This window comes from Calonectris borealis, chromosome 10 (genome assembly GCF_964195595.1).
Source record: "Calonectris borealis chromosome 10, bCalBor7.hap1.2, whole genome shotgun sequence".
NCBI lineage: Eukaryota > Metazoa > Chordata > Aves > Procellariiformes > Procellariidae > Calonectris > Calonectris borealis.
Genome location: NC_134321.1, coordinates 10740768 through 10768413, shown reverse-complemented (window position 1 = coordinate 10768413; position 27646 = coordinate 10740768). Strand labels below are relative to the sequence as shown.

The 27646-nt window shown below is 42.6% G+C and overlaps 3 protein-coding genes across 17 annotated transcripts in view; all 3 read left to right on the top strand.

Moving 5' to 3' along the window:
- Positions 1-464: 464 nt before the first annotated feature.
- RPP14 (ribonuclease P/MRP subunit p14) lies at positions 465-5374 on the top strand. The gene is made up of 5 exons (XM_075158746.1): positions 465-2318; positions 2413-2497; positions 3247-3323; positions 3926-4004; positions 4652-5374. The coding sequence occupies exons 1-5, from the start codon at positions 2233-2235 to the stop codon at positions 4706-4708; spliced, it is 384 nt and encodes a 127-aa protein (XP_075014847.1). The 5' UTR covers positions 465-2232; the 3' UTR covers positions 4709-5374.
- HTD2 (hydroxyacyl-thioester dehydratase type 2) lies at positions 4752-5306 on the top strand. Its single transcript, XM_075158745.1, has one exon. It carries the CDS (start codon positions 4752-4754, stop codon positions 5265-5267), a length of 516 nt encoding a protein of 171 aa, XP_075014846.1. The 3' UTR covers positions 5268-5306.
- Positions 5375-7701: 2327 nt separating the features above from the next.
- Positions 7702-27646, top strand: part of PXK (PX domain containing serine/threonine kinase like) — a 36824-nt gene continuing 16879 nt past the window's right edge. For 9 of the 15 annotated variants that reach the window (XM_075158725.1, XM_075158720.1, XM_075158729.1 and 6 more), the window contains exons 1-7: positions 7702-7923; positions 18304-18354; positions 19030-19077; positions 23623-23809; positions 25773-25850; positions 26016-26089; positions 26745-26819. In XM_075158725.1, coding sequence (XP_075014826.1) covers positions 7822-7923; positions 18304-18354; positions 19030-19077; positions 23623-23809; positions 25773-25850; positions 26016-26089; positions 26745-26819 — 615 coding nt within the window. In that variant the 5' untranslated portion in view covers positions 7702-7821. Of the gene's footprint in view, positions 7924-8576; positions 8599-11471; positions 11725-12989; positions 13108-16711; positions 17194-18303; positions 18355-19029; positions 19078-23622; positions 23810-25772; positions 25851-26015; positions 26090-26744; positions 26820-27646 lie in introns of those variants that run through there. The other 6 variants (XM_075158723.1, XM_075158722.1, XM_075158721.1 and 3 more) reach the window with 5 other exon arrangements.

Here is a 27646-nt window from a genome sequence, read left to right as displayed (position 1 = left end):
GTGCTAACTGGTTCTCTGTTCCTGGGAGAAACACGATATTCCTGAAGGTCTCTTGCTGGCCTACACTCTACAGCTACTGAATTTTATGTGGCAAGCTGCCTTTTTTTAACCTAACTAACAATTGAAAAGGAAATTACTTTGGTACATGTGAAAAATTGCCTGTTCAGATACTCAATATTTGCTTTTGCTAAAGTTTTGTTTCTAAACATGTAGTATTTTATTTACAGTTTTTAAATTAGTCTGGGAGAGTAGTTCAGAGGGACTGTGGTGCTGATCATGAGAAAGCCTCTGTCAGAATACAGTACTTAGCTTTGGGCACTTTAACTCAAGGAAGATGTTGACACCTGAAAGGGCCAGAGGGCAGCAGCGTGATAAATATCTAGAAAATGTTACATTTTACAGAAAGAAAAAAAAATCCCATTTTTTCCTTATCCATGGCAAGAAGGGCTGGAGGAAAGGGGGCAGGGAATATTCAAACATATGAAAGATTTCAACAAGGAGAAATGATCCTGTAGTGATTAGGACAGGCCTATTAATATGGGGCATCAGCTACAGCAGGGAAGCTGTTGATTAAGCATTGAAAAGATCTGTCTGGAAGACAGCTATAATAGACCGCGTGGGGGAGCGTGAAATCTTCCAGCACTAAATTTTTTTTTTTAATTTTTTTTGGAACGGTTGTAAACTAGCTTTGCTGAATGCTTACAATATCTGTCTGAGGCAGGGGTGGATTAGATAACCTCTTGGGGAGGCTTTTGCGAGGTGTTGCTGTTTTCTTATGAATATCTCTTTAAAGTCACCAAGGGCTTTAGCTGACACAAATACGCTGTCTCCAGGCTTTGCGCCACATCAGCAGAAGGAAGATGCAAACAGATCAGTGCCTGTGAAAGAGAGGGAGATACGTCCTTTACAGCCCGACACACAAGTAAGCTGTCAGTGCTGGGGCTCGGGTCCAAAGCTTGCCAAGCACCTGGGACAGAGGAGGCCGGGCTGCCGTGGGACAGAGAGAAAACCCTGAGGCCAAACAGAGGAAACATCTCGGAACTCTGAAGTTCCTCTGCACAGACTGGGCAGCTTGATGGCAAACACAAATGGTGTCTTGTGAGTTGGGCCCTAACTCAAAGCGCATCAGATGGGTGTTAGGCTACTGTAGCGTTACCCTGCTGGGGTGAATATTAATTCCTGGATAAACCTCTTTTTTAAAGAAGTAAGATTCTGTAAAGTTCTTACGCTGAGGATGATGTTTCATCATTTTGGCAGAGCAAAGATACTTCCATCCTTTCTGCTATTTCTCTCCGAAGGATGTGTTTCACACCAATCTTCAGATTAGCTACAAGGATTCATGCTGGTACTAAAATGGAGTTATTTTATCTCCTCGGTTGTTGACCAGTGAGATGCAGAGATGCGCTGCTAACCAACTTCTGTGTACTTTTCAAATCTGTTTCAGTTGGGTGTACTGCAAAAAAGATGCTAGGATAATACGATGCCCTCAGTGTTATGGTGCCAGACAACACACCCCACCAGGAACCGCATCAGGACTGACATAATTTGTTTACAGGGGAAGTGAAGGAGCATCTCTGCGAGCCCCTCTCCAACAGCATGTTTGTTGTGGAGCATTCAATATTTGTCTTTCTGAAGCGAAAAGCTAGCATGTAGCACTCGGAAACACCATCTGTTCCCACAGCTTCCCAGAGATTAATTTCAGACCCAAAGACTGCTCGTCGCCTTCCTCAATCTGAAAAGGCTAAGCTCAGGTTTCCCACACGGCGTGTTTAGGGCCTCTGGGCGCAGGCCTCGGCACGCAGGGAGGGCGCAGCGGCTGCTCTCCTCGTCGGCACAACCGGGAACTGGCCGTTTCTCCTGCCCAGAGGAGAGCAGTTACCGAGTCCGGGCAACGCGCTGCTGGGGCTCCCCCAGGCCGTCCCTCGGCCCCGGCTGAAGCAGTGGCGAGCGGTGGCCTTCGCCAGCAGCCGCCTCGGCGTAACAGAGAGGCTTCGGGGCAGTCGGCGGCCGCTACTGGAGACCGGGGCAGCGGTCGAGGGCCTCGGGGCCTGAGGCGACGCGCTCTCACCGGGCGCCTCCCGCCCGCGCACGTTCGCACCGCTCGGTCGCCATGGAGACGCGGAGCCGGGGCGCGGCGAGCTGACCCCGCGGGGCCGCCGTAGAAGGCCGCGGCGGCTCCGCGCCGCCATTGGCTCGGCGGGGGCGCGCGGCGGTGCGCGGCCTGGAGGGCGGATGGCGCGAGCCGAGCCGCCGGCCGCCACCTTCGAGCGGCGGGTGCTGCGGAGCGCGGCGGAGCACCACTACCTGCGCGTCCGCCTGTGAGTGCGCGCGTGTGCGTGTGCGGACCCCCCGCGGCCGGCCCCCGCCGCCGGGGAGCCCCTCCAGCCTGCCCTCTGCTCTGCTTCCCCGCAGGGAGCTGCCGGACGGCGGGGCCCGGCCGAGCGTCGCGCAGTTCAAGCAGCTGGTGGTGTCGGCGCTGAGGGAGCTGCACGGAGAGGTGGGCCGGGGCCGGGCTCCTTCCCTCGGCCGCGGCTTCTCGCTGGGCCCGGGAGAGCCTTGCGGGAGCGGCCGGCGTGCCCCTGGCTTCCGCGGTCAGTTTCCTGTCGACTCTGCCCCCTGAAATCAGCCCGTCTGCGGGAGAACAGCGGCTGAGCCTGCGGGCAGAGGGCTCGAGCTGACGGCGGGCTGGAGAGGCAGCCTGGAGCCGTGGGCCTGCGGAGGCGGGATAAGTGTCTTTGGTTTGCCTCCCCGTTAACCCGTTCCCTGCTCTCCAGCCCGTGTTGTGCCGTGCTCCTAGCGAGGCTGCGGTTGTACGTTTCTTCTTAGCGTCTGTAGTCAAGTGGCTCCAGCGTATCTGGCTTTTAGAGTTTGGGGTATTGATGCTTTCACTGTAGAGAGGTTTTAAAAGAAGAACTATAGGAAGGGAGCAGCTTCTTGGACGGGGAAGTCCACACTACTATTCTTGCTGTGTTTATGGTATTGCTGGGGGACTTTAAGCAAGTCACATCACCGCTGGGTTCCCGTTTCTCCAGCTGTAATGTGGAACTAAAAGTGGCTTCTACCTGAAGAGCTCCGAGAGGAAGGGTGCTGTATAAAATCTAGCGGTGTTGCAGCTGAAACACTCGTGAGATTTGAGCGTAACTATAACACCTTTAATGATGTCACGTGCTGGCAGTGAATTCACTTGCTTATAAACCACTATAAGAGCATAGGATGGTACTTATTAAATAATATATTTTTTCATAGGTTGGAGCAGCTTTGCCTGTTGATGTCTTAACATATGAGGAGAAAACCCTGTCTGCCATATTAAGAGTTATTAGCAGGTAAGGTACAGTAGGTACACACTTCAGATACTGCTATGAAAATATTTTTTGTAAGAAAACAGAACGCTTAAGCTAAGAATGGTCTTTGAAGAATTAAGCCTAACTTGCAGACATCCGCATACATCATGCGGAAAATAAATAAAAATTCACTAAGATTTGGTAACCTACATGCATCAGTACATTATTCCTGCTTTAAAACAGAACGGTCTGACAGGAACCAAGCACCATTGAAATATGTGGCTTTAAATCTCTTTCTGTAGTAAAGATGAGAATGGTTACCGGATTGAAATGGTGAAGACAACTGCAGGTGATTTAGGGGAAGAAGGAGCTTAAACACACAGAGAGAACAAGAACAGGGCCAGTAAAGTGAACTTGAAAAGGTTACAGTACAACTCTCTGTATGTCAAGGACAAGAGACTGCCGTCATTGCGACAGGGCACTGAAGTGTTGCTACTAGAACTCAGTGATGAAATTACCTGCTGTTAAACTCAGTTAAGGTTTCGTTACTCTTTATGTTACATGTTTTTATTTAAGATGTTTATGCTGCAGGAAAACTGAGAAAAACAAATTTTATTAATATATTTCGTTTTCTTTTTACTTAGTGGCCTTGTCAAGCTGTGGAGTGCTCTAACGTTGCTGGGCTTCTACCAGAACAGGAGGTGTGCCTTTCGAGTGCTGCAGGTAAAGCCCTGCGGGGGCTGGATGCCTCCCCCCAAATGTCAGTTCTCGCTCTAAGGTTGTCTGGCTAGCTGAGCACACTGCCTCTTCGTAGAAAGATGGCCTAGATGCAAAAACGCCTTGGTTTGGGAGTGAAATACTTTTCAGTGCAGGTGTGTAGGCCTGTATTTAAGTGATTCTCATCTTATAATGAATCTTGTAAAATGTGCTGTCTCGTTACTTTATGGTTTCACTCCAATGAGAAGTCCTGATCTCGTTAATACATCTGCAAGAAAATAATTTCTGGAAAGTTTTGTTCTTGGCCCAGACCTTGGTTCAATCTTTTATTTCCCCTACCCCATTTCTTCCCTTTCTAATAGTCACTGTCGACTGACCTCGTTTAAAAATGCATGCATGAACATGCACTTCCAGTGTTTATTTTTTTCCAGAGGATGCTGCTTAATAAAATGAGTTCCAAGAATTCTTTGTCTCTGAAGCCATGGCTAAACAAAAATCTGCTCGGGCATAGCTCTAAGTTTTTAATCTTTTATGTAAAAGGGAAATTTAAGTATTTTCAACTTTGAGTGCACTCGGTGGTGAATTTTTTTTTAAAATGCTTTAGTTGGTTTCTTGCTTTGTGGTTTTTTTTTTTTCTCTTCCCCCCAAACTAGACATCTCCGTTTCTTCTTGCGTTATCTGGCAACAGTAGAGAACTAGTCTTGGACTGAATGCAGTTGTTGGTTTGATTGTACGAAGCAGAAGTTGCTTGAGATGTTGCAGCCCTTCAGGCGTGGAATTTCTGGAGGGGATTTCCGACAAAGAGCCTTGACAAAGCTAACGGTTATCAACTCCCTCCTTGGACATCCCTTCCTTCAGAGTTTACACATAAAAGTTGGAGACAAAGCTGAACTTACGAAAGCTTTTACACAGAATGATGTTGTTACTTTTTCTGATTTAACAGGTGACACAAATCCTTTGCATTTAAATGAAGATTTTGCAAAGAAATCTAGGTTTGGGAGAACTATTGTACATGGAGTTTTGATCAATGGACTTACTTCTGCAGTTCTGGGTACTAAAATGCCCGGTCAAGGTTGTGTATTTCTTTCTCAGGAGATCCGATTTCCAGCTCCTTTGTATACTGGTGAAGAAGTCATAGCTGCAGCGGAAGTTAAACGACTGAAGGGTTCTATTGCGCACATTTCAGTATCATGTAAAGTCAAAGAAAGTGGAAAGACTGTTATGGAAGGGATGGTGAAAGTCATGGTGTCAGACAGTCAGAGCTGTTGATCTTATGCTACTTACTATAAAGGTCAGAAATGTACACTTGATTTTGACTCTGTCTTTTTATGTGACATCACTTAAACCAGTAAATTTGCAACAAAAAACCTCCAAAATGTTTCAAAGGCAGTGCACAAACTTAATCTTGATAGAACTGCATTAAACGTAGAGCTTTTCATTTTTCCCTGCGTACTGCCAAGGTGAAACCAATGGAATTAGGCACTTATTGTGACAGGAGTGGCACGTTTAGACAAGCCTTTGCTCTGCTATGATGGGAAGTCTGGAGTGGTGGGGCTTATATTGAGGCTGTTCTTTTTGGCAAAATCGCAGTCCACGCTAGCTATGTTCAGTTCAAACTTGTTCATTCTTTACAAAGTTGTTACATTGCTAAAAAGCACTGGTGGGAAGGGACGATGCTGTGTTTAACAAGCAGAACAGAAGTGGAGGTACTGACACAGATGTACTGCAAGATCTGTTGTAATCGCCATGGCAGCTCTAACTGATGGTGCAGTGTGCTCTTTGGCAAAGTTCTAGCTAGTAAAGACTTCCTTAGCTCTGCAAATAAGTAGTAGTCAGCCTTCACATAAACAATATACTCTGCCTGATACAGCTGGAGATGTGGCTCTTATAATACTTTCAAATTCTTGAGATACCTTACAAAACCTGATTATAAACAAACAAAAATTTACCTTTAACGATAAATGCCTCTGAAACTTGCCTCCCAGAAGCAGAGTGAAGGAGGCTTTTAAACTTGTACTTACTGCCTCCTTGTGCTCCTGTGGGCAAGAGAAGCAGGGGCAATTTTGTTGAGTACTAACTACATGGCTTCTCTCTGCTTGTTTGACTGTGTGAACATATATTCCCCTTTGCCCACTGAAGTACCTTGGTTGCTGATAAAGTAGGCTTTTGCTAAATTGATCAGTAAATCATTTGGGTTAAATTATTTTAGTATCAACGTAAGATTATTATACACGAAGAAACTTTTTTTCAGGAATGATGGGGAGTAGAAGTACAGGCTGTCTTCAATTGGAGGCTCATACAATTTTCTGGCAAAACATCTGTTATCCCCTCATCATCTCTGCACCAGAAGTGCATCCATAACTTTTCTTGGCTGCAAATAACCTAAAAAGTTGTTTGCTATGAAAAGAGAATTTGTCCTCAAACTGTGATGAAAGCTACTGGTAAAACAGTTACACTGTCTGGGTGTGATGTCTTGTTCTTAAACGCAACTGCGCTGTAAGAACAAACCCCAGGTGTTAAATCAAAGTGGATCAGAGGGAGGGGTAACGTTTAAGCTGTTTGACTTCAATATGCCCTCTATTTTCAAAGCACAGGGTTTGGCCTGTTCCCAGCATGGAACAAGTGCTTAGCCAGAGCTTTCCTTATCTTTTGTCTGTAGGAGTTGCTTCACTTTCCGTTTCCTTCTGCCTTGGGTCACTGCCTGATCACTGGCTTTCGCTGTACAAAACGCTGTTTTTCAAAGCAGGCGTGCTCCTTCCCTCCTTCCTTGTTCACCTGCCTCTCTAGATGGGACGTTGTCGCGTTAATGCCTATTAACAAAAGGAATCAAATCTCTATCTGACCTCCTGGGTCGCTGACGAAGGAGTAGTTTGGAAAGATCGCTGTTCCAGCCTGAGATTTAGCTGCTTAACCACGGCGCACGGCCCCTTTTCCTGTCAGTGTGGAGCCGCAAGACAGAGAGATGAGGCTCTTTACGATAACTGTCTGAAGCGTACGGCAAACTCAAGCTCTGCAGTTTTACATCTCAAGTGAGATTAATTAATACGAGGTGTAAAAAGACACAAGGAAACGCAGACAAGTGTCCAACAGGCAGCAGATTCCTGAGTGCTAAGTAGTACTGAAATAAGGAGTTTTCTACACTGCTGCAATGAAAGCTAGGTTGTGGACTGAATCTAACAACAACTTTAAATCTGTGTTTTGCAAAAAAAAAACCCAGACCGTAAAATCTACAAATTGAGTAGAAGATACTGGATTTTTCAAATGATTTTATGATTTTTTAAATGATCTTTTAACTACAAAAAAAGCCTTAAAAAGTAAAGAGCAGCAAGTGCCGCAGCCCTTTTAAGTTTCTCTCTCCATGAGGACCAGCGGTGTCTCGGGCCAAGCCCCTTCCCGCAGCCCGCGCTGAAGCTACCGTAGCCGTTCGCACCACCGGAGCGGCGCCGGGCGCGGAAGACTGGGGCAGCGGTGCGACTTACCGCCTGCAAAGCACCGGGCGGTCACATGCGCTCTGCCCGCCCCCCCCCCGCGTCTTCCCCCGTTGCTAATCCCGGGGGACGGCCCGCACCGGGCCCCGCCGCTCGCCCGTTCCCGGGGGCGGGAGCCGCCGCGCGAGGCCGGGCCTGCCCCGAGCGGCCGCGCGTGCGGGCGCGGCGCGGCGCGGCACGGCGCCCTCTGGCGGCCGGCGGCGGAAGGCGCTCGGTCGGCGGCGCTAAGGCCCGGCGGCGGCGTCGCGGCGCTGCCGTGTTGACAGCGGCGGCCGCGCCGGGAGCTGCCCCGGGAAGCAGGTTGGCGGCGCCGGGCTCCCGCTCCCCGCCCCGGTATGGCCTTCATGGAGAAGCCGCCGGCCGGGAAGGTGCTGCTGGACGACACGGTGCCGCTGACAGCGCAGATCGAGGCGAGCCAGAGCCTGCACTCCCACACGGTGAGCGGCGCCGGCCGGCGGGCAGGCCGGGCCGCGGGGGGCGGCGGGAGCGGCCGGTGCCGGGCGGGGGGGCAAGGGGAGCGAGGTGAGGTAGCGGGAAGGAGCCGGGTAACGGGGGGCGCGAGGGGGATGCCCGGGGTCGTGTCCAGGGTTCGCGGGGCCGGGCCGGGGCACGGGCGGTGCGGGGGGGAGCGGGGCTGGGCGGGGGCCTGCGGCTCAGCCCGGCAGGAGCGAGGCCGAGGGTAGCGGCGGGCGGGGAGGGCGCCGGGGCAGGGCCCGAGGCAGCTGGGGGGGTGGGCGGCTGGTGTGGTGCTGGGGGTGAGGGTGAAACGGTGGGGACAGCGGGGCCGAGACCCCGGCAGCGCGGGTTTCACCTCCCGGGCAGCCTGGGGAGCCCCGCCGGTGGGGATGTGGCGGTGCCGCCGCTGCCTGGTCTCCTGCAGCGAGCCGGGAGTTGTTCGGCGCCTTCCCCTCCGTTCTGTGAAGCGGGTTTTCCTTCTGCAGCCTGCCACAGCTGCCGGCGACGGGTCTGGGGTCTGCGGGGTGCAGCCGGTGCCTGGGCTTCGCGTTGTCTCGGACTCGTGTCCGCTCGGGGGGAGGCCTCGTGCCTTCTGACTGAACGCGGTGTTGTAATTCCTGTTTCCCTCGGGGTCTGTCACAGCGTCTGGAGCGGAGGTGGGTTCTGGTTGCCTCGTTTCGGTAGCTGAGGTGAAGTTACATTTGAAGGGGCTGCGTTTGCCTCCGGGTCGTACTGTGCGACTGTAGCGAAGGCTGTAAAGCTGCAGAGACGCAACTGAGGGTACAGCCCCGCTTCCCTTGTTGTGGGGAGTGACCACCCTCAGCTGAACGAGCCCTACTGTGACTTTTATGTCACAGATTAATTCTTCTGGGATGTCTGGTACACATGCACACCGCCTCCATAAGAAATGAACTGTCTTTGAGCATGCAGTAATAGTCCAAATTTCATAATCTCCTGTTTGCAGTTATTTTTCGCTTTAAAAACTAGGTTTACTTATGGTATGACCACGCAGTACTGTGAATCAGAGAGGGAACTGGCTGTCACTTTTGATTCCTGCTTTAGCTGAGAGTGGGGATGCTGGGCTAAAAAGGAGGCCAGAGGTACTTCAGCAGCAGGTAGGCTAGCTGAAGGAAGCGTATTTTAAATGGAGAGAGGGTGTTCCTTCTGCCCCTTACACAGCTCTAATTCCAGCGTTGTTGATATCTCTTCCTGGTTCCTTGCATCTGATGAATACTCTTAACCTGAATGACAATAATTGTAGGTTCACCACAGGATATACAACTAATCTGTAGACTGTCTTATTAAATACTCTTCCTATAAGTAATCCGCATTTAAGAAGTGCTTTTTGTGTGAGGAACTCATATTGACTAATGCTCTAGTCTTCCTCTGAACAGAATTTACGTATGAGAAATTATCCAGAAGATCTTGTGAATCTAGCAAGGTCTGGCTCTCAATTGTTGCAACTCCTATTATAAATAAAACAGATGAGGTTTATTTTCTGGCAAGCCTGATACTTTTTACCTGTTTCAATAGCTGAGGGGTGCCTGTGCCAAGTCCTATGAGAAGTTGTATAACTTCCAATACTCCCCAGTTAGCAGTCCGGATTACAGTTTCATTGTTAACTTGTTTCCATCATGCCTTATTACACTTTTTTGCTAGTGCAAATGACAATAGCTTTTTGCGTTCTTTCCTTTGGTTTGCATGATTCTGGTTAGGAAAAAAAAAAGTCACAAAATTCTTTTAGAGTGAGCACTTGGAAGTAGTTTTTCAATCCAGACTCTGTGTGTGTGTTGTCTTCTCTGGGTGAGCGTGATAGCAAATGTTGCCCCCACCCTGTCTTTCATCTCTGTATTCTGTTACTAACGGATGCTCAGAAAAAATTCTCCACTGATTTGTTCTGATCTTTTGTTAATAACAGAATGCTGGAGCAGTGTGCCTTTTGATTTAAAATCTGTCTCTAAGATACATCTATTAGTAATTGTTTGTTTTACTGCAGAAGCCCTGTTGATAGTTGAAAGATGGCTTGAAGTGTGTGTAGCACAGATGGTTTATATAGAGACAGTGTGGGATAACAAAATACAGGAAGCCATAACACAGGCTTGGTTTCTTATTTGATGTAAGTCAACTATTTTGTCATTTTGGACACTTCATCTTATGTCCCTGGTATCTGAATAATTTGTTTATTGGTGGGTGACGCTGTCCCCGATTTGAACTTTCCTGGTTTAAATAAACCACACAAATAGATCCTTGTGTTTGAAGAGGTGTGTAAATGAAGCCCTCTAAGAAATATGGGTTGAAGTGCTTTTGTGGGGTGTTAAGACTGTATTTTACTTTGTCATACTATAGATGTAAGGAATTAGGTTGTCATTAACCGAATGCTTTTTGGGTTTGTTCCTTATCCCACCTCAAAGTGGTATCTTCAGAAGATGTAGATCTATACAATTCTTCATCCCAAACTAATGTTTGGAGAACTAGGTCTTCACATGCTAGACTTGTTCTAAAGCTGAAATACAAAGGCATCCATGAATGAATTTTCTATTCTGTTGTCAGCAGTACGTATTAAGATTTTATAATCATAGAATCATAGAATGGTTTGGGTTGGAAGGGAGTTTAAAGATCATCTAGTTCCAACCCCCCTGCCGTGGGCAGGACATGCTGCTTAGTGTTGCAAGAATTGCTTTGAACTTGCATTTATATTTTTTTTTCCTGTAGATCATTGCTTCTAAAAGCACTCATATGAAGATGATTTAGGCCCAGTTAGATGCAACTTTAGCATGGCAGCTGAACTAGTAATAATGTAAACCTTCTATGGGTGCTGAAAATAGCCAGTCTTCTGAATAACCAGCTAAGGAAAAGGTGAAGAATTTTAGGAAAAGCTCTGTAGACATGGTGAAATAGCATGCAGAAGACCAAAGCTTGTGTTAAATGAATAGTTTGCTTGTCTATTGTTCTAAGCAGCTTCTTTTAATTTAAATTTAATACAACCGACTGGGTAAGTGTAAACTTAATAGTGTTGAATCAAGGGCTGTACTTGGCAGAGGCTGAGTTTCTGTTTCCTGGGGATGACGGTGAAACTAAAAAAAAAACAAAACTGAAAACAAAACCTGGAACTACTACATACTTACCTGAATTCTCCAGAAACCTAAGAAGGGTCAAAGCTAGTATTTAAAATGTTCTTTTCAGGGTTTGCACTTTTTGCTTAGTAAAAGCATGTCAACCCCCTAGTAAATGTGGTTTTTAGATTGTTAGGAAATCAAATGCAAAATTTTCTGATATGCTCACAGGCTCTTTATGTTTCTTTCAAGTCAGAAGAGCTCAGAAATTTTTACTTGAGTTAGTACATCTCAGCTGGTACATAATCTCCATGCTTTTGTGTTGCAACAAAGAAATTGTCAGCTGAGGTTTTCTTTCCGCATATTTATTTCCAATGATAATTGAAGATGAAAATGATGCCTTTTCTTTTTTACAAAAGTTGTTTCCCCGGTTAAGTGTGTTACAAGCAGTCTGAGTTTTGTTGGAATGTGTGCTTACATACAAATAATTCTATAGTGCAGTGTTTATGGAGTCCTTTTCATTTTGAAAGCCAAATAAATTTATATCGCAGGCGCATTCCAGTGGTATCTCATTTAATAGATTTGAAATTACATGAGCAAACCCTGTCAGCTTCATTTTGTCTCCTGCTATATGCTTCAGTCACTAGCACTGCATAAGAAGAGAGAGTAACCGTGTAACCTCCAGGAGTGTGTTGGGCACCTTTTCATAGGCATGGGTCAATGCTCTTGGTAGGTATCTTGGTAGGTACCGACCGTTTTGCAGAAAATGAAGTTGTTTTGTTGCCATTGCCTTCCTTGAATTCAGTAGGAGTGGAATTACATCCAATATATTAAGCCGTTGCAAGTGTCTCAATGCTAAATATTGTGTTCTGACAACAGAGGCATTTTCAGCACTAAAGCTTTAATAAATTTTGACTATTGAACTTGCTTCATATTGCAATATTTCATCTATATATTCACTATTTAAAAGTGGCTTTCTTTCTAAGCCTTAAAATAGGATGCTATTTTCTTCCACAATAATCTAGACATATTCCTTAGTAAGAACTGCATATCTGTACGTACAAGTTTTAGAACACTTTAAAGTAGTAAACCCACTAGTGAGTTATATGTGTACTTCTGAATACTCCTTAATTCTTCTCTGAAGTGATTTTCCTTTTTCATGCATTTCATGTTGAAATTGAAGTAGTGAAACAGCCAATTTTGCTACACTACATTGTTGTCTTAAAGGCATTTGGAAATGAACAGCTGAAATAAATCCCTCTTGTAACATACCTTCAGAGTTTTTCGTTTTCCTTAAGCAATGATGAATGTTGACACTCACAGCTTTTAGATTAGAAAAATGTTGCAAAAGCATTTATATTTTTCCTATATTGTTCTGTGATACAAAAATGGAGCCATATGTTTCTAGAACTGTAGAATTTATTTTAAAAGCTTGTAAAGGACTTTGCAAATCTTCTTTAGAAGGAATTCAATCTCTACAAGGTTGCCTTCACTTTGGAAAAATAAAAATAATGAAGTTACTTTTAGAGGTGGCTTTAGACAGGGAACTATTAGAGTTTCCTTGTCTGAGGTTCTGGAAATGCAGTTCCTCCACTGGACCTAGTAAGTATGCTTGACCACCTCCCACCTCCCCCCCCCCAGCTTGAGCTCAAAAAATAGCTGTTTCATCGCACCTAATTTTACATATCCAACCTTATGGTTTCCACTGGTTAATGTATGTATTGCGTTTGTAGCTCCTGCAAAAATTGCAGTCAAAACATTCGTTGCCATATCATACCTTAGGAAATCCACTGCCTTAGAGATCTTGCAGTGCAATTAGAATATTTTTATCAGCTACTGAGTATTTCCTGAAAAACACTAAGTATTTTGCTTTTCTGGTAAAGGCTGTGGTGATGCAGGGTGCTGAAAAGCTGTTATTTCTCTTGTCTCTCCAGAGCTTTTCTTGTTCAGCACGTTTCATTACATGTAATGTGTGTCCTATTTTTTTTCTGCAGTTGTCCTACTTCATAGCTTTCACTTGTTGAATGGCTTACTCATTACTACACCAGCGATACGGTGTGTGTGGAACTGTATAATGTCCCTGGACAAACACGTGCATTGTTTAAAATGCAGGTAAACACCGCTGTTGCTGCTCGTACCTCAGATGGGTTTAATGGCAGGTTGTGCAACAGCAAATAACTACTATGCCCTGTAGCGAAGAGGTCCCTGAGTCTGAGCCGCTTTCCTGGTTTTGTTGCTACTTTTCACATGGGAGATTTTCTAAATAAACATTTAAAAGAGCTTCTTACTAGAAATTGTTCCAATCCAGCTTACTTAAGCAGGGATTGTATTCATGCTTAATTAGGCTTTCCTCTCTTTAATGCTTATAAAATAAGCCCTTTCAAACTTGTAGTTGATGTGACCTGAAGGTGACCTGGATCTTTATAATAGTTGGCTTTTCAAGCCTGTTGGATTAAACAGATGTACAGCAGAAATCTGTGAAAAATAGACTGACTATCCTGAGCCAGAAATTTAGAGACTATTTTCTTGGGAAAACAGAATGTATTACCCAGTATTGGCGAGACTGTCTACATTTTATTATATGAATCTCTAAATTTACCACTTGTTCCTTCCTATTTTGTCTCTGCAAAAGCCTTTTTTTCCCGTTTGCTTTCTGTTTCAAAAACTAGAAAAGATGATAAACAGCAATTGTTAAACATTTGGACATGCTTTGCTGTGTAACTTTCACCTAGGAATGTTAACAAAATTATCTGAGCAGCTCTGAACTGCTGATGCTGATGTTTTAACAAGTGCTGGAATACCAGCGAATAATCTTGGTAAATTTGGGGGGATGTTGGCTCTGCATGAGAGTAAATTCAGGATAACGTTAATCCCAGGCAGTGATTGTGAAACTGTTATTGGCAAAGGATTGGAGAAATGCAGCGTGGTTGTCACTGATCCATGTGGATGTTTGGAAAATACTCTTTTTCAGAAACTATCCAGCACTCTGTAGTGGTAGGAAGAAGATTTTAGGAAATGACAGTGTGCAACTGGGGTCATACAGCTTTCATTACTCCCAGCCTCCTCTTCCCAGCACCGGTTTCCGCTTTCTTGACTAATTGGAGCAGCCAGGAAATGATCCCATAGGTAAAACCGCTTTGCTTGGCATCTTTAAAAATGTCTGCTGGAATATCAAGGTTGTGGCAGGAACTGGCTTGGCAGTATTGGTAGGAAGAGCAGTGGACGTACAAACCTTACCTGTATGGGACTCTGGAGGGACTCGGGGAGGTTGTCTAGGGGAATGGTTTTATGGCCTGTCTTCTTGGTGGCTCCTGTTAGTTGCTGCCAGTGAGCTTGCTGCCTGCGGGCAAAATCAGTAGCGTGAGGTTGTCTCTCTTCTGCAAGCTGAGACCTTGCTTTGCCAACTGGCAGCTGTTAGGGCTCCTTTGAAGTTTTTTGGTAAACTGAGTCATAGGAAAGATTTTGAGCCATTCATGTAGGAGTGAAAAATGCCATGGGAATTTCTGCATGAGTGTAGCTAACCTAGACCTCACTGAGTCTGGTTGTTGATCCCTAAAATTGTCAGCAGGAGTGAACTCTGGTAATTACTAGCCCTTTCTGAAGCCTTTTCCATCATACTTTCCTGTGTTAGATGATGCAGCTAAACAGAAATGATCCTGAGTGTGCCTATCTGTTTTCCTTACCCTTTCACTTATTTCCTATGGGCACAGTCTCAAGACAAGGTTGTTGCCATGCGGAGGCAATAGGAAGTATCAACTTCTCACTGAAACTCAGCATACTGTGGTCTGCTGATTATGTGTAGCCGTGGCAGATACTGGGAATGGTGGTGTATTTCTTATCATGGCTTTTCTACTATAGCTATTCTTTGACTTTCAATCTCGTTATCACCTTTAGGAAAAAAAAAAAAAAACAGAAGACCATTTATGCTTTTTCATTAGTTGTATTGAGAAAGTAGTGCTGAGGTGGCCAATTCTTCGTTACGGTCAGCGCTGATGGAGAGGGCATGGTGGGGACTTACCTTTTCCATACAGACAGAACTAACGACCACATCTGGAGAGCGATGCTCTCTTCTTTCAGGTTGTGAATCCACGATGTAAAGAGGTGCTTTTGGGTGCCAAAGCAGAACTGGATGGGAAAGTGCTCCAGTCTGCGTGGAAAAACTAGTTGTGGTCCAAATCTAGTTTTGTAATATAATCTTACTGTGAGAATGAGTTCTGAGCCCTGGTTTATCTCCAGGCTCTCCAGAAGAGACGGCTGTTGTATTGAGCAGTGGTTGTATGCAGCAAGCTGATTTGATGGTTGTCTAATGTGTTCTGCCTGCCTGAGAGCGTTTTCTTGGGGTACAATAGAAAAGGTTAATTGCTGGATAAAGAGTAAGTCCTACGAGGGATTGAGCAATAACTCTGCTTCTTTCAAAATCCTAGAAAAGATGAATGACTGAACATGGTGAATCATCACTGACATGGTTTTTCAGAGAAACAGCCAACGTTCCTTTGAGACTTGCTGAATAAGCAGTTGCTGCAATTTTTTGGCTGTGTGTGAAGTTGCCTCTTCCTACTTCCCAAAATGCAGCAACGATCACAAAACAGGAAAAGCCGTGTTAGTGGTGAATCTGGGTTTCCAGGTGTCCCTTTAATCGGTTTCTGTCGCACAGTTTCCAAACAGAATTAAACTGGTTGAACTGCAATCAGCTCTGTGGATTTTTGTTACTATTTACGAGGATTTGGGCTTCTTGTTTTGCAGGAAAATACCTTAATTATAATTTCAAATGGGTAGGAGAAGAGAATATGGAGAGGGCATGTCAGGCTGAAAAGAGACACTTCAATTCCAGTATAAGAGTTATGTGTTTTGGTTTGTGACATCTTGGATTTCTGTCATTTCCAACTAAGCTGCTAGGACATGAAGTGTTTTAAATCACTTTGGTTGTCATGCTTACTAGTCTTGAATTTGTTCTCAAGGCTAGGTGGTTCAAAATTGCTCCAGCTATTTGACAGCTGTTGATGATAAAGGATATTTAAAGTGAATTTTAAAACATGGAATAGCGTTTTTGCCTGAGCAGCATTGTGCTTTGGAAGGAAACGTCAGTAAATGAATTCTGGATTAGTTAAGGTTGAACACACAAGGTAATGCCATCTGCTAAGTGTTGCCTTTGCCTCTTGTCTGGAATAGCCGTAATTCTTGATTTACTCTACTTACTTTTCATGGTGGTAAACGTTAAATGGGAATTTAATTCTACGGAGGGATTCTCTGATGTGCTCCACTTTGTTTGTTTGCATCCAATAGTATATTTATGTTCTTCAGTGTACAAGCCTTTAATTTAATTTCATTTGAAAGAGGAGAATTAGTTCTGTGTGGTTTTGAAGGCAACTTCCAAAACCAGAAGATGCTTCACAGTACCTGAAAGAAATTACTCATAAATGTCTGTAGTGGATTTTTAACTGTGAAGCTGAGTTTATAATACTTCATGGATCAAACACTCAATTAATTGAATTATCTAGTTGGTATGCAGGTACATGCCAGACAGAGTTATTGTTACAGAATGGACAAATTTGGTAAATAAACTCAAGGTGCTGGAAATGCCTTTGTTTATTTGTTGTTATTTCATTATTGTCTATTCATGATAATTTGGAATGCAGCATTGATTTTAATATCTGAAAAAAATTGTGCATAATGCTCTGATCTGTCCTTTTTGTTTGTGTAAGTCTCCTATTGATGTAAGCAGCTCAGCAAAATTAGGTGGCATTTGAAATTGAAACATTATTCAGCACTTTACATAAAATACATTTGAAAGTTTGTACCAGGGTGAATGAAGTCATCTGAGCTGAATAACAAGTGATTTATCATGTGATGCTTGCTGCACTGCAGGCAATAACTGGGTGGGTACTCACGCGTCGCTTGGCACGAATGCAAAGAGCTTTTTTCCAGCTTAGAAATACTGTGAGCCATGGCTTGAATTTGTATTTGGTTTAGAATTTCTAGTTTTCACTTTGAATTTTGTAGCTGCAGGTGTGCGGTGCGACTGGGCATGTTCCGTGAGGGAGCCGGGGGATTTAGTGGTCCTTTGAGCACCGGTGGTGGGTCCCGCCGCCCCTGGCCATGCACAGCAGAGAAGATGAATGTGCTTGAGAGGCGTTGGGAACATACGCCTCTCCCACAACATCAGACCGACACAGTTGGGCAGAAAGTGTAAAAGCATAGGTACCGGTGTGGCTTCTTCCCCCGCTTCTGACTCTGGGTACTCTCCAGCTCCCTTCAGTGTTGAGAGTTGCATTTTCTCGGGCAGCACCTTACTTTTTGGCTCTCTGTTTTCATGTTTTTCAAGGTAAATTATGTGGCCGTAGGATTATCTGTGCAGTAAGACTTTAAAAAGAGCTGCATTTATAGAGCTTTGTGTATGCAAAGGGTAAAGGAAGTATCTGTTACTACACTTAGCCCAGATCAATTTTATTTCCTTGCTAATTAAACAATATCTAAAATGGACATTACAGGCTTTCTAGGAAAAAGACTTGCCTCGTTTATGATCTTTGAAATGTCAAAAGTGTTTTTAGAGCTGTTTTCAAACTTAAACAGAGTAGGGGTAAAGAAAATCACAGCTTCCTTGAGGTATGTCTGCGTAGTTGTACAAAATACTTGGTATCTGTTCTTGAGATAATTAAATAAATCTCAAATAATGATATTGCTGTATTGACCAAGTATTAGTCTACAAAAGGTACAGTGGAGCTTGAAATGAAGAGACTGAAAAGAATTGTGCTTTATGAATGAACATAAAGCATGCATTATAAATGAAGAATTACCATAATGAGAAACTGATACATTCTAGTTACTCAAGGGCACCCCAAAGCTTTTGTGATAACCTTTCTTGTACAAAAATAATTAGAGATTGGCAGCTGTAGGTATTTGCTGGCATTTTATTCTGTTATGATGACGGCAGTAATTCCTGGGGGCTACTTGTTCGATATTGGAGGTGAGGTGAGGAGAGGTTTCTTCAGCTGTTGTCGGTAGAGTTGTGTTGTGAATATGCTTTTACTATCTTTTTCCTTAACTAAATGAAACTGTTCAAGTGCTTCACAGGACTGCAAGCTCTTGGACCTCTCTTTGTCTTCTACTCCGTGAAGCAGAGAGAGACAGCTGCTAGTGATGGGTCTGAGCAAACCCAGCTCTGACCTTCCTCTAGGCACTTAAAATCTGGATCTGAATTTTCTGTTTCTGAATGTTTCCTAATTGGATAGTGGTCATATTTGGAGAAGTACTTAATAACTTTCTTCAGCTCATTAGTTCTCATTTCTAATAACTTTTTCCTTTTATTAGGAATACATAATCCGTGTTCAAAGAGGAGTTTCAGCAGAAAACAGTTGGCAGGTAATTTCTTAAACTGTGGTTCATGTAACCAGGATGCCTTTTTAGGAAGAATTTGAAAATTATCTCTTCCTAGCTTTTTAAATTTGAGCTGGAGAGGGAAATGTTGGTTTGGAATTGAGAACATGAAGTGCTTGAATACTTTTGGTCAAAAACTAAGAGAAAAACAGTATTGCTGCCAGCTACAGAAGGCATGTTGTCTGCTGCTATTGTGAATATTCCAGGAAAAATGCCTGTCGTGTTACTACTGTGTGTTGGTACGACCATAATTTTTAAATCTCAAATGCCGGTTTGCCTTCCTTAGCACTAAAATCACAGCCTTGCTGATACATGACCAATGAAACCTAGAAGTAGTAACGAAGACGACTGTGAAAAGTTGTTGCATATAATATGGCAAAAATCCTTTGTTTGCAGACAACTTTGCTCACAAATTTTTTTTTAAGCTGTCTTAAGATACATGTTTAGAAATGCATTTTCGTTCTGGTCGAGATGTGATTAAAAACTCTTCTTTGTTCTCTGGCAACATGACATTAATCCAGCAGTTATGCATTTGTACAAAAATGGTTAAAAGAAGATGATAATTATAAATGGGAATTACTTTTTTCTGTTGGGATTTTGAAGAGTAAAATGCTAATGGGAAAAGTAATGTTTCCTGAACTTTGTCTTTATATTTTGCAGATTGTGAGGCGATACAGTGACTTTGACTTGCTTAATAATAGCTTGCAGGTAACTTTCACCCTTGATATATAAATATAAAATGTCATTTAGAAGCATATATTTAAAATGGCTTGTATATTTTTATATATTGCAATGAAGAAAAAACACAAATTCACGTAGCTGTAAAGAGAAACTGTGACTTCAAATGTAACTTGAATGTATATTTTTCACTCTTATGTTTTCTCTTGTAAAATTTTGATTTTAGCATCAACAGGACCAATTTATATAGAAATGGAGGAAATTGGCAGATACTGAATCTTTCCCTTCAGTACTGTGACTTGTTCCGGTTTTGTGTGTTATTATTTGTTCCTCCTTTGATTCGAAGAAAGCCAAGACACATACCAACCTTATAAATTCAGCATTGAAGTGCTATGTGTCTCATTATTTATATTCATCTAAAAGCACCACCAGATGCTGCTTATCATGTGATGGTTTTCTGTATCACTGGAAAGTGTTCCTTAGTTAAACACTGGACTTACTGTGTGTTTTCTCTTGCTTTTTAGGACAATTATTTCTTTTCAGTTTGTGTGGGAAAAAGCAGGGTATATGAGTGTGTTTGGGAAAAGGGGCGAAGCAGCAGTGACTAGCATCTACAGGAGTGAAACTTGTTACTCGAGATTTCCATAGTGCTATGCAAGCAAGATAAAAAGTGAACGCTTCTGCAATTTGAGGATAAATTTTTGTGACTTTGAATTTTTTTCCCCTGTTAAATGTTATGTGAATTCAAGAGCTTAATACTGCTTCCACTTCCTCTCCTTCCCCCTGTGCCCCATCAAATCTGCTCTATTCCAATGTTAGAAGGTGGAGCAAATTAGTCATAACTCAGCAGATGCAACATGGTTGCGTTGTGGAATTATTTTATTGAACGTGCAGTAGCACATAGGAACTTTTATTATGACCTAGAAACCTCTTGTGTAATGTGCTGAATAAATGCAGTACAAAGATGTCTCCTGCTCCAAAGAAATCCAAGATTTAAGATTAGAGAAGCACCCATGGGAACACAAGGAAATGAGATGGTACTAGTCTGTCACCATACATAGTGGTCATTGTAGTCTTAACCATAGTCATGTTTTGATAGAGATCACAGAGAGAGAATTTTGAGAAAGTTTTAAAAAGAAGGACTTCACTTCTGCAGCCACCTACAACAAGCTCCTCTTAACCGTGGGGAATAGAATGTGTTAAGGCATGAAAAAGCTTTGTTGTCTTCTCATTTAACTTTCAAATGAGGCAGCTTTAGCAGAAAAGGCAATGGACCTTTAAGACTTAAAATTTAGAAATGGCAGGTGCTGAAAGGTTAGGCCTAGATGGAAGGTCTAGAAAGTGAAGGTAAATAGGTTATGTATAATGTAGTACAGAAAGAAAAGGCCTTTGTATCTGAGACAGAGGTGAATGATAAAAGTGGAAGGTTCAGGAAATTATTTGACAGCAACTTGCAGAGTGGGACAAGGAGGAATTTGAAATGAGAGAGAGAGACTTTGCAGCTGTAAGATATGAAGATCTGGGACAAAAATGTCAGCTGCTTGGATGGCTAGAAAAGATCAAACAGAATCATCAAGACATACCTCTAACTTGGATAGAAGAGTATGCAGAGGGCAGCTAAATTAACAGGCCGTGTTCATTAGCGCTTGGTCTCCTTCAGTGAAAACTACTGCTCACCCCTTGATGTTCAAACTCCTGTTTCTGCTTTTCACAGGCTGGAAAGTCAAAGATGTATCTGCTTGGAGGTAGCCTTTTCTGGCTAGTACAGAGCACCGCCCTAAGAGGTGTAATTCTTCATTATGGGCCCAGCAGAAGGGCAGGAAGAGAGTTTCAAGCCTTTATCAAAGATGCACAACTCTGCTTTTGGCAAACACCGCTGCTCCTCCAGCCCAATTCTGTATACCAGGGCTTTAGAGACAGCAGACAGTAGCTGGCGAGAAGCATGTTAAAATCGCTCTTTTCTCCCACTGTTTTGGAGTTTTTTATAAATTGCTCTTTGTGATGCTGGAGTTGAAGTTTTCTGATCCATTAAGGCATGCAACACTCCTCAGTTCTTTCCATCCAGAACTCTAAGCAACAATATTTCATCACAATATTCAGGTCCCATGACTTGTTTTTAAACTCTTTAAACTCTCATCTTGTGTATATTGAAATTAAACAAACAAAACTCCAAGCAAAACAAAACACCCCCCTCCCCCCAAACAGTATACAGCAATGAGCAATAAGAAAATACCAAACCCCAATCTCCTTCCTTCAAAACTAAAATGTTGCTGGAAAAACTGCTGGAGCTTCTTTTGGGTGTAAAGCCCCAAGTTCTTCCAGTTCTTGTGGCATACTTGACCTCTCTGTACGTTTGGGTGGTTGTGTTTGAACACACAGCTGCAGTTGAGTTGGAATGCAGCTTTTCTGCTGTTAATCTGGTGCTACCTATGCAGAAATAGTAAGGATTGAGACTTTCCAAACTGTCTAGGCGAGGGGATGCAGTCCTACCAAACCCCTTGGAAATACAGAGAGGTGTATACCCGTGACCCTGATCTGCATCAGCAAGTTTCAAGCCAGATTCCCTGAACTCTCAGCTGTGTACTAGATTGAAAAGCTCCTTCCAGACGGTCTTGCATTTCTTCCTCTTCGCTTATTTGAGAGAGATGCGTGTAGATCATTGGCTGCTCTTCTGTCTTGTTAAGTGAACTACTGATACAGTATTTGCAGCAAGGTATCTGGCTTTTGTGAAACATTTTATGCAGCTTTTGAACAGACATTCCTGAGCGGGCTGCGGTTTGAAGATAAGAATGTTAATTCCCAGGTTCTTCTGTGGCGAAGCCCATCCTGGCTCCAGTGCTGAGCTGCGGCCACTGCGAAGTAACCGCTTGCTTTTGAAAACATGTGAGGTCTTTGGAAGGTCAGGACCTCAGTGAGGTGTTCTTCTGTGGTAGACAGTGTTCTCGCTGTGCTGTGTGTTTTGGCAGATAGCTACAAAAACTTGGGGGTGAATGTTACTTTCTGCTGAAAAATAGCAGATGTGTGGTTTATTGAAATAAATTGTAAAGCAAATAATAGTGGTTTGAAAACATCTGAACTAGAGTCCTTTTCTCTCTGATGGTAGCTAGCTGTCAGGTCACGAATGTAAAGATGTTTATGATTTGACATGTTTTTCAAGTGGACTGGATTTAGTTTCTGTTTAGAAACTTATTTTTGAATTGAAGTAAGAGTGGTCTGCCAAATGAAAGTTTTGTATGCCTCTGGTGTTACAGCCAGTAATTCACCAAATTAGTTTTAAGTGGTATATTGTTGCTTTTGGGTTTATTCCTGGATATATTTTCGCCCCCCTTGGGTGTAAAAGAGCATTAAAAATGCTCAGTGGATAGGATGATTTTTATTAACATCTTCTGGAATTCAGGCATAGTTATAGCTCTTTTTCAGCCCGTGATTTGCAGAAACAGAAGTAGAGGTGCTAAGGTTAGGGGTGGACAAGTCCTGTGTTCACAAGAAGGAGGAAAAAAAGGAAAGGGATTGCTACTTCTGCCCCAGTTTGTTATATTAATCCTTTACTTTTTCCACTAGTTAAAATGAAAGTTGTTCGGAAGTCCCGGTCTTGCCTCTGGGGAACTGTTTGCTTTCGAAATGAGGGTATTGCATCTGGTGTAATTGATTCCTGCAGTACACATTTCTTAAAGGTAACTCCCATGGAGATTCAGCATACCCAAGGCAGGTGCTTTGATCTGCAGGACAACAACATATTAACAACATGAAAAATTTATTCTGGCAATTCACATGACGTAATTGAATGTAAACAACGTGTGAAATCTAGTTTTGTTTTCTAAAGATGATCTCTTTGATCTGACTTATATAAGGCTTTGAATTTCTGTACATTTTTTTCATTGTCCTATTTTGAAGTATTTCTCCGATTTTATCTGAAGTTTTGGATCACTTATGTCAACATAAAACAACTTCTGCACATCCACTGGTACATTGCAGCTATTTCTGGGTTGAAAGATGTATAGCTGTTTAAAAACTGTACACCAACAAATTCAGAAGAGAAAATGGAGAAGTTGCACCATATTTGAAATTACAGATTTAAAATACTGACAGTAAGGGCTTTAAATTACCTATAAAAGCAGTAGAGGCAAAGGAAAGTTATTAATCTGCACTTCATGAAATAAGAAAGCATAAATCTTATCCAGAGAAAATGGTAAGGTGTGAATTGTTTTTGTGCTGTGGCAGAGGTATGTTGTAGAAAGGATTTGGCGGAAAATTGTAGCCATTTAGTATCTGAAAATTTTGTGTAGTGATCTTAAATGCATGACTCACTAGCAAAAATTTATCTCCTCGCATTTTCAGTGTCGTTCCACTTACTAATCTTTTCACAGTGGGATGCGAGCTGTCGTCTGAGTAGCTCACCCTGATAACAGTACTTAGAAAAAACATAAAAGCTTGTATATACACAGTACAAAAAGAGTTGTCCAGTAATTAGCTTGCTGCTGAGAGTCTTTTACTTTCTGCAACTTTTTTAGTTGCTAGTTTATATCCCTGAGGCATTTTGAGAGCAAGGTTAGTAATTTTTCCTTTCTTTTTAAGATCTCAACTCTAAGTCTACCTCTTCCTCCAAAAAAATTGATTGGAAATATGGAGCGTGAATTCATAGCTGAAAGACAGAAAGGACTCCAGGCCTATCTGGATGTAATTACTACCCATCACATACTGTCTAACTGCGAACTGGTAAAAAAATTCTTGGACCCAAACAGCTATTCTGTAAACTACACTGGTAAGTGAGGAATTGCAAAACTGCATTACAGCTTGACTTTAGCGTGTGTGTATCTTCCATTAATGCTGGCAAGGATTTACACTGAAGCATGGGGAGTAGAGGGGGGAACAACCTTCAAAATTATCATACTGTGCATGTGATCATTAATGATAATGTTTCTCCAGCTCTGTGCATGAATCATGCTGCGATTGTCAAATCTAAACATTTGAAATATTTTACAGAGGAGGGATGAGGGTCAAGATCTATATAAGCAGAACTTGGGGAGGGGGATTGGTGAGAGCGACATCTACTTTTTCACAGTTCGTGATAAATGGGGGGGGTTGGTGTTTGGAAATTATTTGTCTACCAGAGTGCAAGGTGAAGTTAAGTTTGTCAGTTCTGCGTTCTGTTAAAACAGCCGTTCTTCTGAACACCGAGTCTTGCATTCGTCACGGTTCTGAGGTTTTTCAAATCAACAGGAACAATTGTGGTCATCTTGTCTAGCTCCCACTATCACTTTGGGTTGTGAGACTTTCTAGAACTAATGGTTTGAGCTAGGTTGAGTACTTTGTCAAGGCTTGAATAAGCCATACACCCTTTCCCCCCAAATACTGGAAAATCACTGCATCCCTTAAAATGATATCCCAGTGATCAGTTCCCTTCATTATTAAATTCACATTCTTTGAATTTGTCCGACTTCAGCTTCAGCCATTGGAAATTGTTAAATATTTGTCTTGCAGACTGAAAAAAACTTCCTCTTAGTGATGAAACCCACTCCACAGATTTAGTTCATGGGCAAACAGACTTTTTGCAAAATGCAAAGCGTGTTTTCATGAAAGCAGAGCCTACTGAAGCAGGAACTTACTGCTTCCTTTTCACTTGTCTTTTTGCTCTCCCTTTATGTAACATTCTTGTGTCTTCAGCTTCGAAGTGCAAAGAACGTTTCCCGGATGTTTATGATAAGCTGTGGAGGAGTTGTAAATTATTAGTAACTCTTTAAGGATGCAGTTTGTCTGGCTAATGCTGAGCAAGCAATTTAAATCCTCAAGGAGACACTGTGACTTCTGTGTTAATTTTGAGCACTTTCATTAAGATTGTTTTTTCAGCAAGTTGCTGGCGAGTTAGTAGCAATCAAGTCATTGCCTATGGTTTTTGGAGACAGCATCAGTTTGTCATTTCTTAAATACTGGAGCAGTGAGCTGATATTTATCTCACTGTTCTCTTTTTCCTAGCCTATTTTTGGAGAGAGAAGATACAGTGCAGAAAGATCAGTGCATCCTTACCTTTTTGCTGTGTTTCTATGCCAAGATAAGTCACGTTAGAGAAAACTCCTTGTTGGCATGATTCCCTTTCTCCCCCTGCTGTCACCACTTCTCACTGAGATTTCCCCTCAATTGCTTCATGAATAAACCAGTTGTGTTCCCAGCTGTGGGAGAATTCAGTAACCAGAAGGGTGTCCTCTTACCCCACGCCCCCACCTCGCCCCTGCCCCAAATGTGTGTTGGATCGTGATAGCTAACAAAATACCTTTGACTGCACAGAAAAGGACAGAATAACACATAGTGAGACAGAACTGATTAGTTTACATGTAGTAATGGCAATGTAGATGCACGTTAAAGAGATGTAAAAATTAGCACTTTTACAGGTACAGCAGAAACATTTCGTGATCTAATGTAGTGTGGGAAATCTTCGCTGCGAGCATTGGATTTGGACTTGGAAATGTAGATCTAGTACAGATAGAATGCAAACTCAGTAAGCTAAGTTTTTTGAAGGCAGTGCTTTCTCTGTTTTCTCTGTGGATTTGAGTTCTCAGGTTAAAAATGCAAATGCCCTTTAACTCTGTTTTTTATCTGAGTTCCTTTTAAAGTGATTTTGCTGACTTTCAGTCTGAATTCCTGCAGGCTTCCTTCTGGCACTGAACCTTACCTAACATGTAGATAATCATCTTAAATAGTCTCTTAAAACCTTTTTTTTTCCCTTCCAGAAATTGCCTTACAGCATGTTTCAATGTTCTTCCGATCAGAGCCAAAGTGGGAAGTGGTAGAACCATTAAAAGATATAGGTAAGAAGAGCATGCATGCATGAAAACTTGTCTGATTGTTTTTTCCAACTATACAAGTTGTCCTAAGATTACAATACTATCTTTGCTTACAGACCTTGTCCTGCCTGTAAGTCATGTGATTTAGTGGTGTTTTAACTAAAGCTGTCGACGACTCTTCTTTTGTAGGTTGGCGAATACGTAAGAAATATTTCTTAATGAAGATTAAGAATCAACCAAAGGAACGGCTAATGTTAAGCTGGGTATATATACTTTCATCTCATACTCAAGTGTTTCTTAGTGAACCTGGCTTTTTTCATTTATGTTGACTACCATGCATGAGTGACAGAGAGATAGACTTAAGAGCTCAGGCTCAGGCTTTGAAAGAGCCTTGGAAGCCCTTAGGTGGATGTGTGGTGTGGGAACTTCTTATGTTTCTTTCCTCTGGTGGCAAATCCAATGTGCAAATCCAATGGTAATCCAAATGTGCTGCCCTCTTAATTATATCAGCATAGCTGCTTGTGAGACTTCACTGAGAGCGGATATCACTAAAGCCTGCAGTAGCAGGGAAGTGTTTTTCGCTGGAGAGGAAGAAGGTGGGGGTTTAAGTCTTATCAGTTCACAATGCACACAGTCCCCAAGTTTGGGGTTGGCAGAGTTCATTCATAGTAGTAATGCACGTCAGATGTGGGGGAGGACGGAGGCAATAATACTTACTTACTGTCAGACACTTTGTATTGTGAAACCATGGCCTTATTCAGCCTCTTCAAGTTTCATTCTGTATGTGTAATTTCCTTGCTTGCTCTTCAAAATATACCTTCAAGCAGCTGTCTTAATTTGTGAGAGCAGAATATAGATCACTTTCTTTATGGAATGCAACATCTATTATGATGCCATTCTTTTCCTATTTATTTCCAGGCTGATCTTGGTCCTGATAAATACTTGTCTGACAAAGACTTACAGTATGCTGTGAAACTTCTTTCTTCCTGTTCTGTGAGTATTACTTGAAGACTTTTAAATTGTGCCAGCACAAAAGTGCTTGTCAAGGACTGATCTTGCAAGAGCACATGTAGCCTAGTAGACGTAGTTTGTAATTTTAGAGTTGCTTTCATTTAAAGATGTGTGAAGCTTTTAATTACATTTCCCACACAATATGAGGTAACATGTTCTCAGCACAAATCATAATCCTGCAGGATTATTACAGGAGATTCAGAGTTGTGGTTAATTGTATTTTTTTCTTCTTGGGCAGTAGTGTGAGATCACGAGCTTTTATTTTGGCTCCTCAACACTTCTAGGGTACTGCTGTCTAGGTGTAATTGCTAACCCGTGTGCTGGGGATATTCTCAGGCAGCAATGGATGAGGCAGTGCAACCAGTGTCATTATTTTTTCAGTTCTTTGAACTTAAGACATATCTTAGTAGAGGTAAAATGGAGGCTGTACAATTTAAGCTCCTGTGCAATGCCACCTTATAAATCCAGTAGGCGTCTCTGTCTGAAAAACTGGCATTTGACTCCAAAAGGAGTTTCTCTTTAAGGATGTTAAGCATGTGAGAGACTGGCTGAGAAGGATGGTATTTAAACTGGTAAACCTCTCTGCAGTCTTGGAACTCAACAGATGCACACTAAGCTTTTCAACCCCCAAACCAGACTGAAATTGATGTATTAAAATAGGACATGAACAAGGGGTCTTTTCCTAACTTGCAATTTCAATTAAAGTATGTGTTGCATATGTAATTTATTTCCAACTGTGCTGTCTCATTTGGTTTCACAAAGTTGCAGGAAGTCGTTACAATAATTTCTGAAGACATAAAACTGTTATG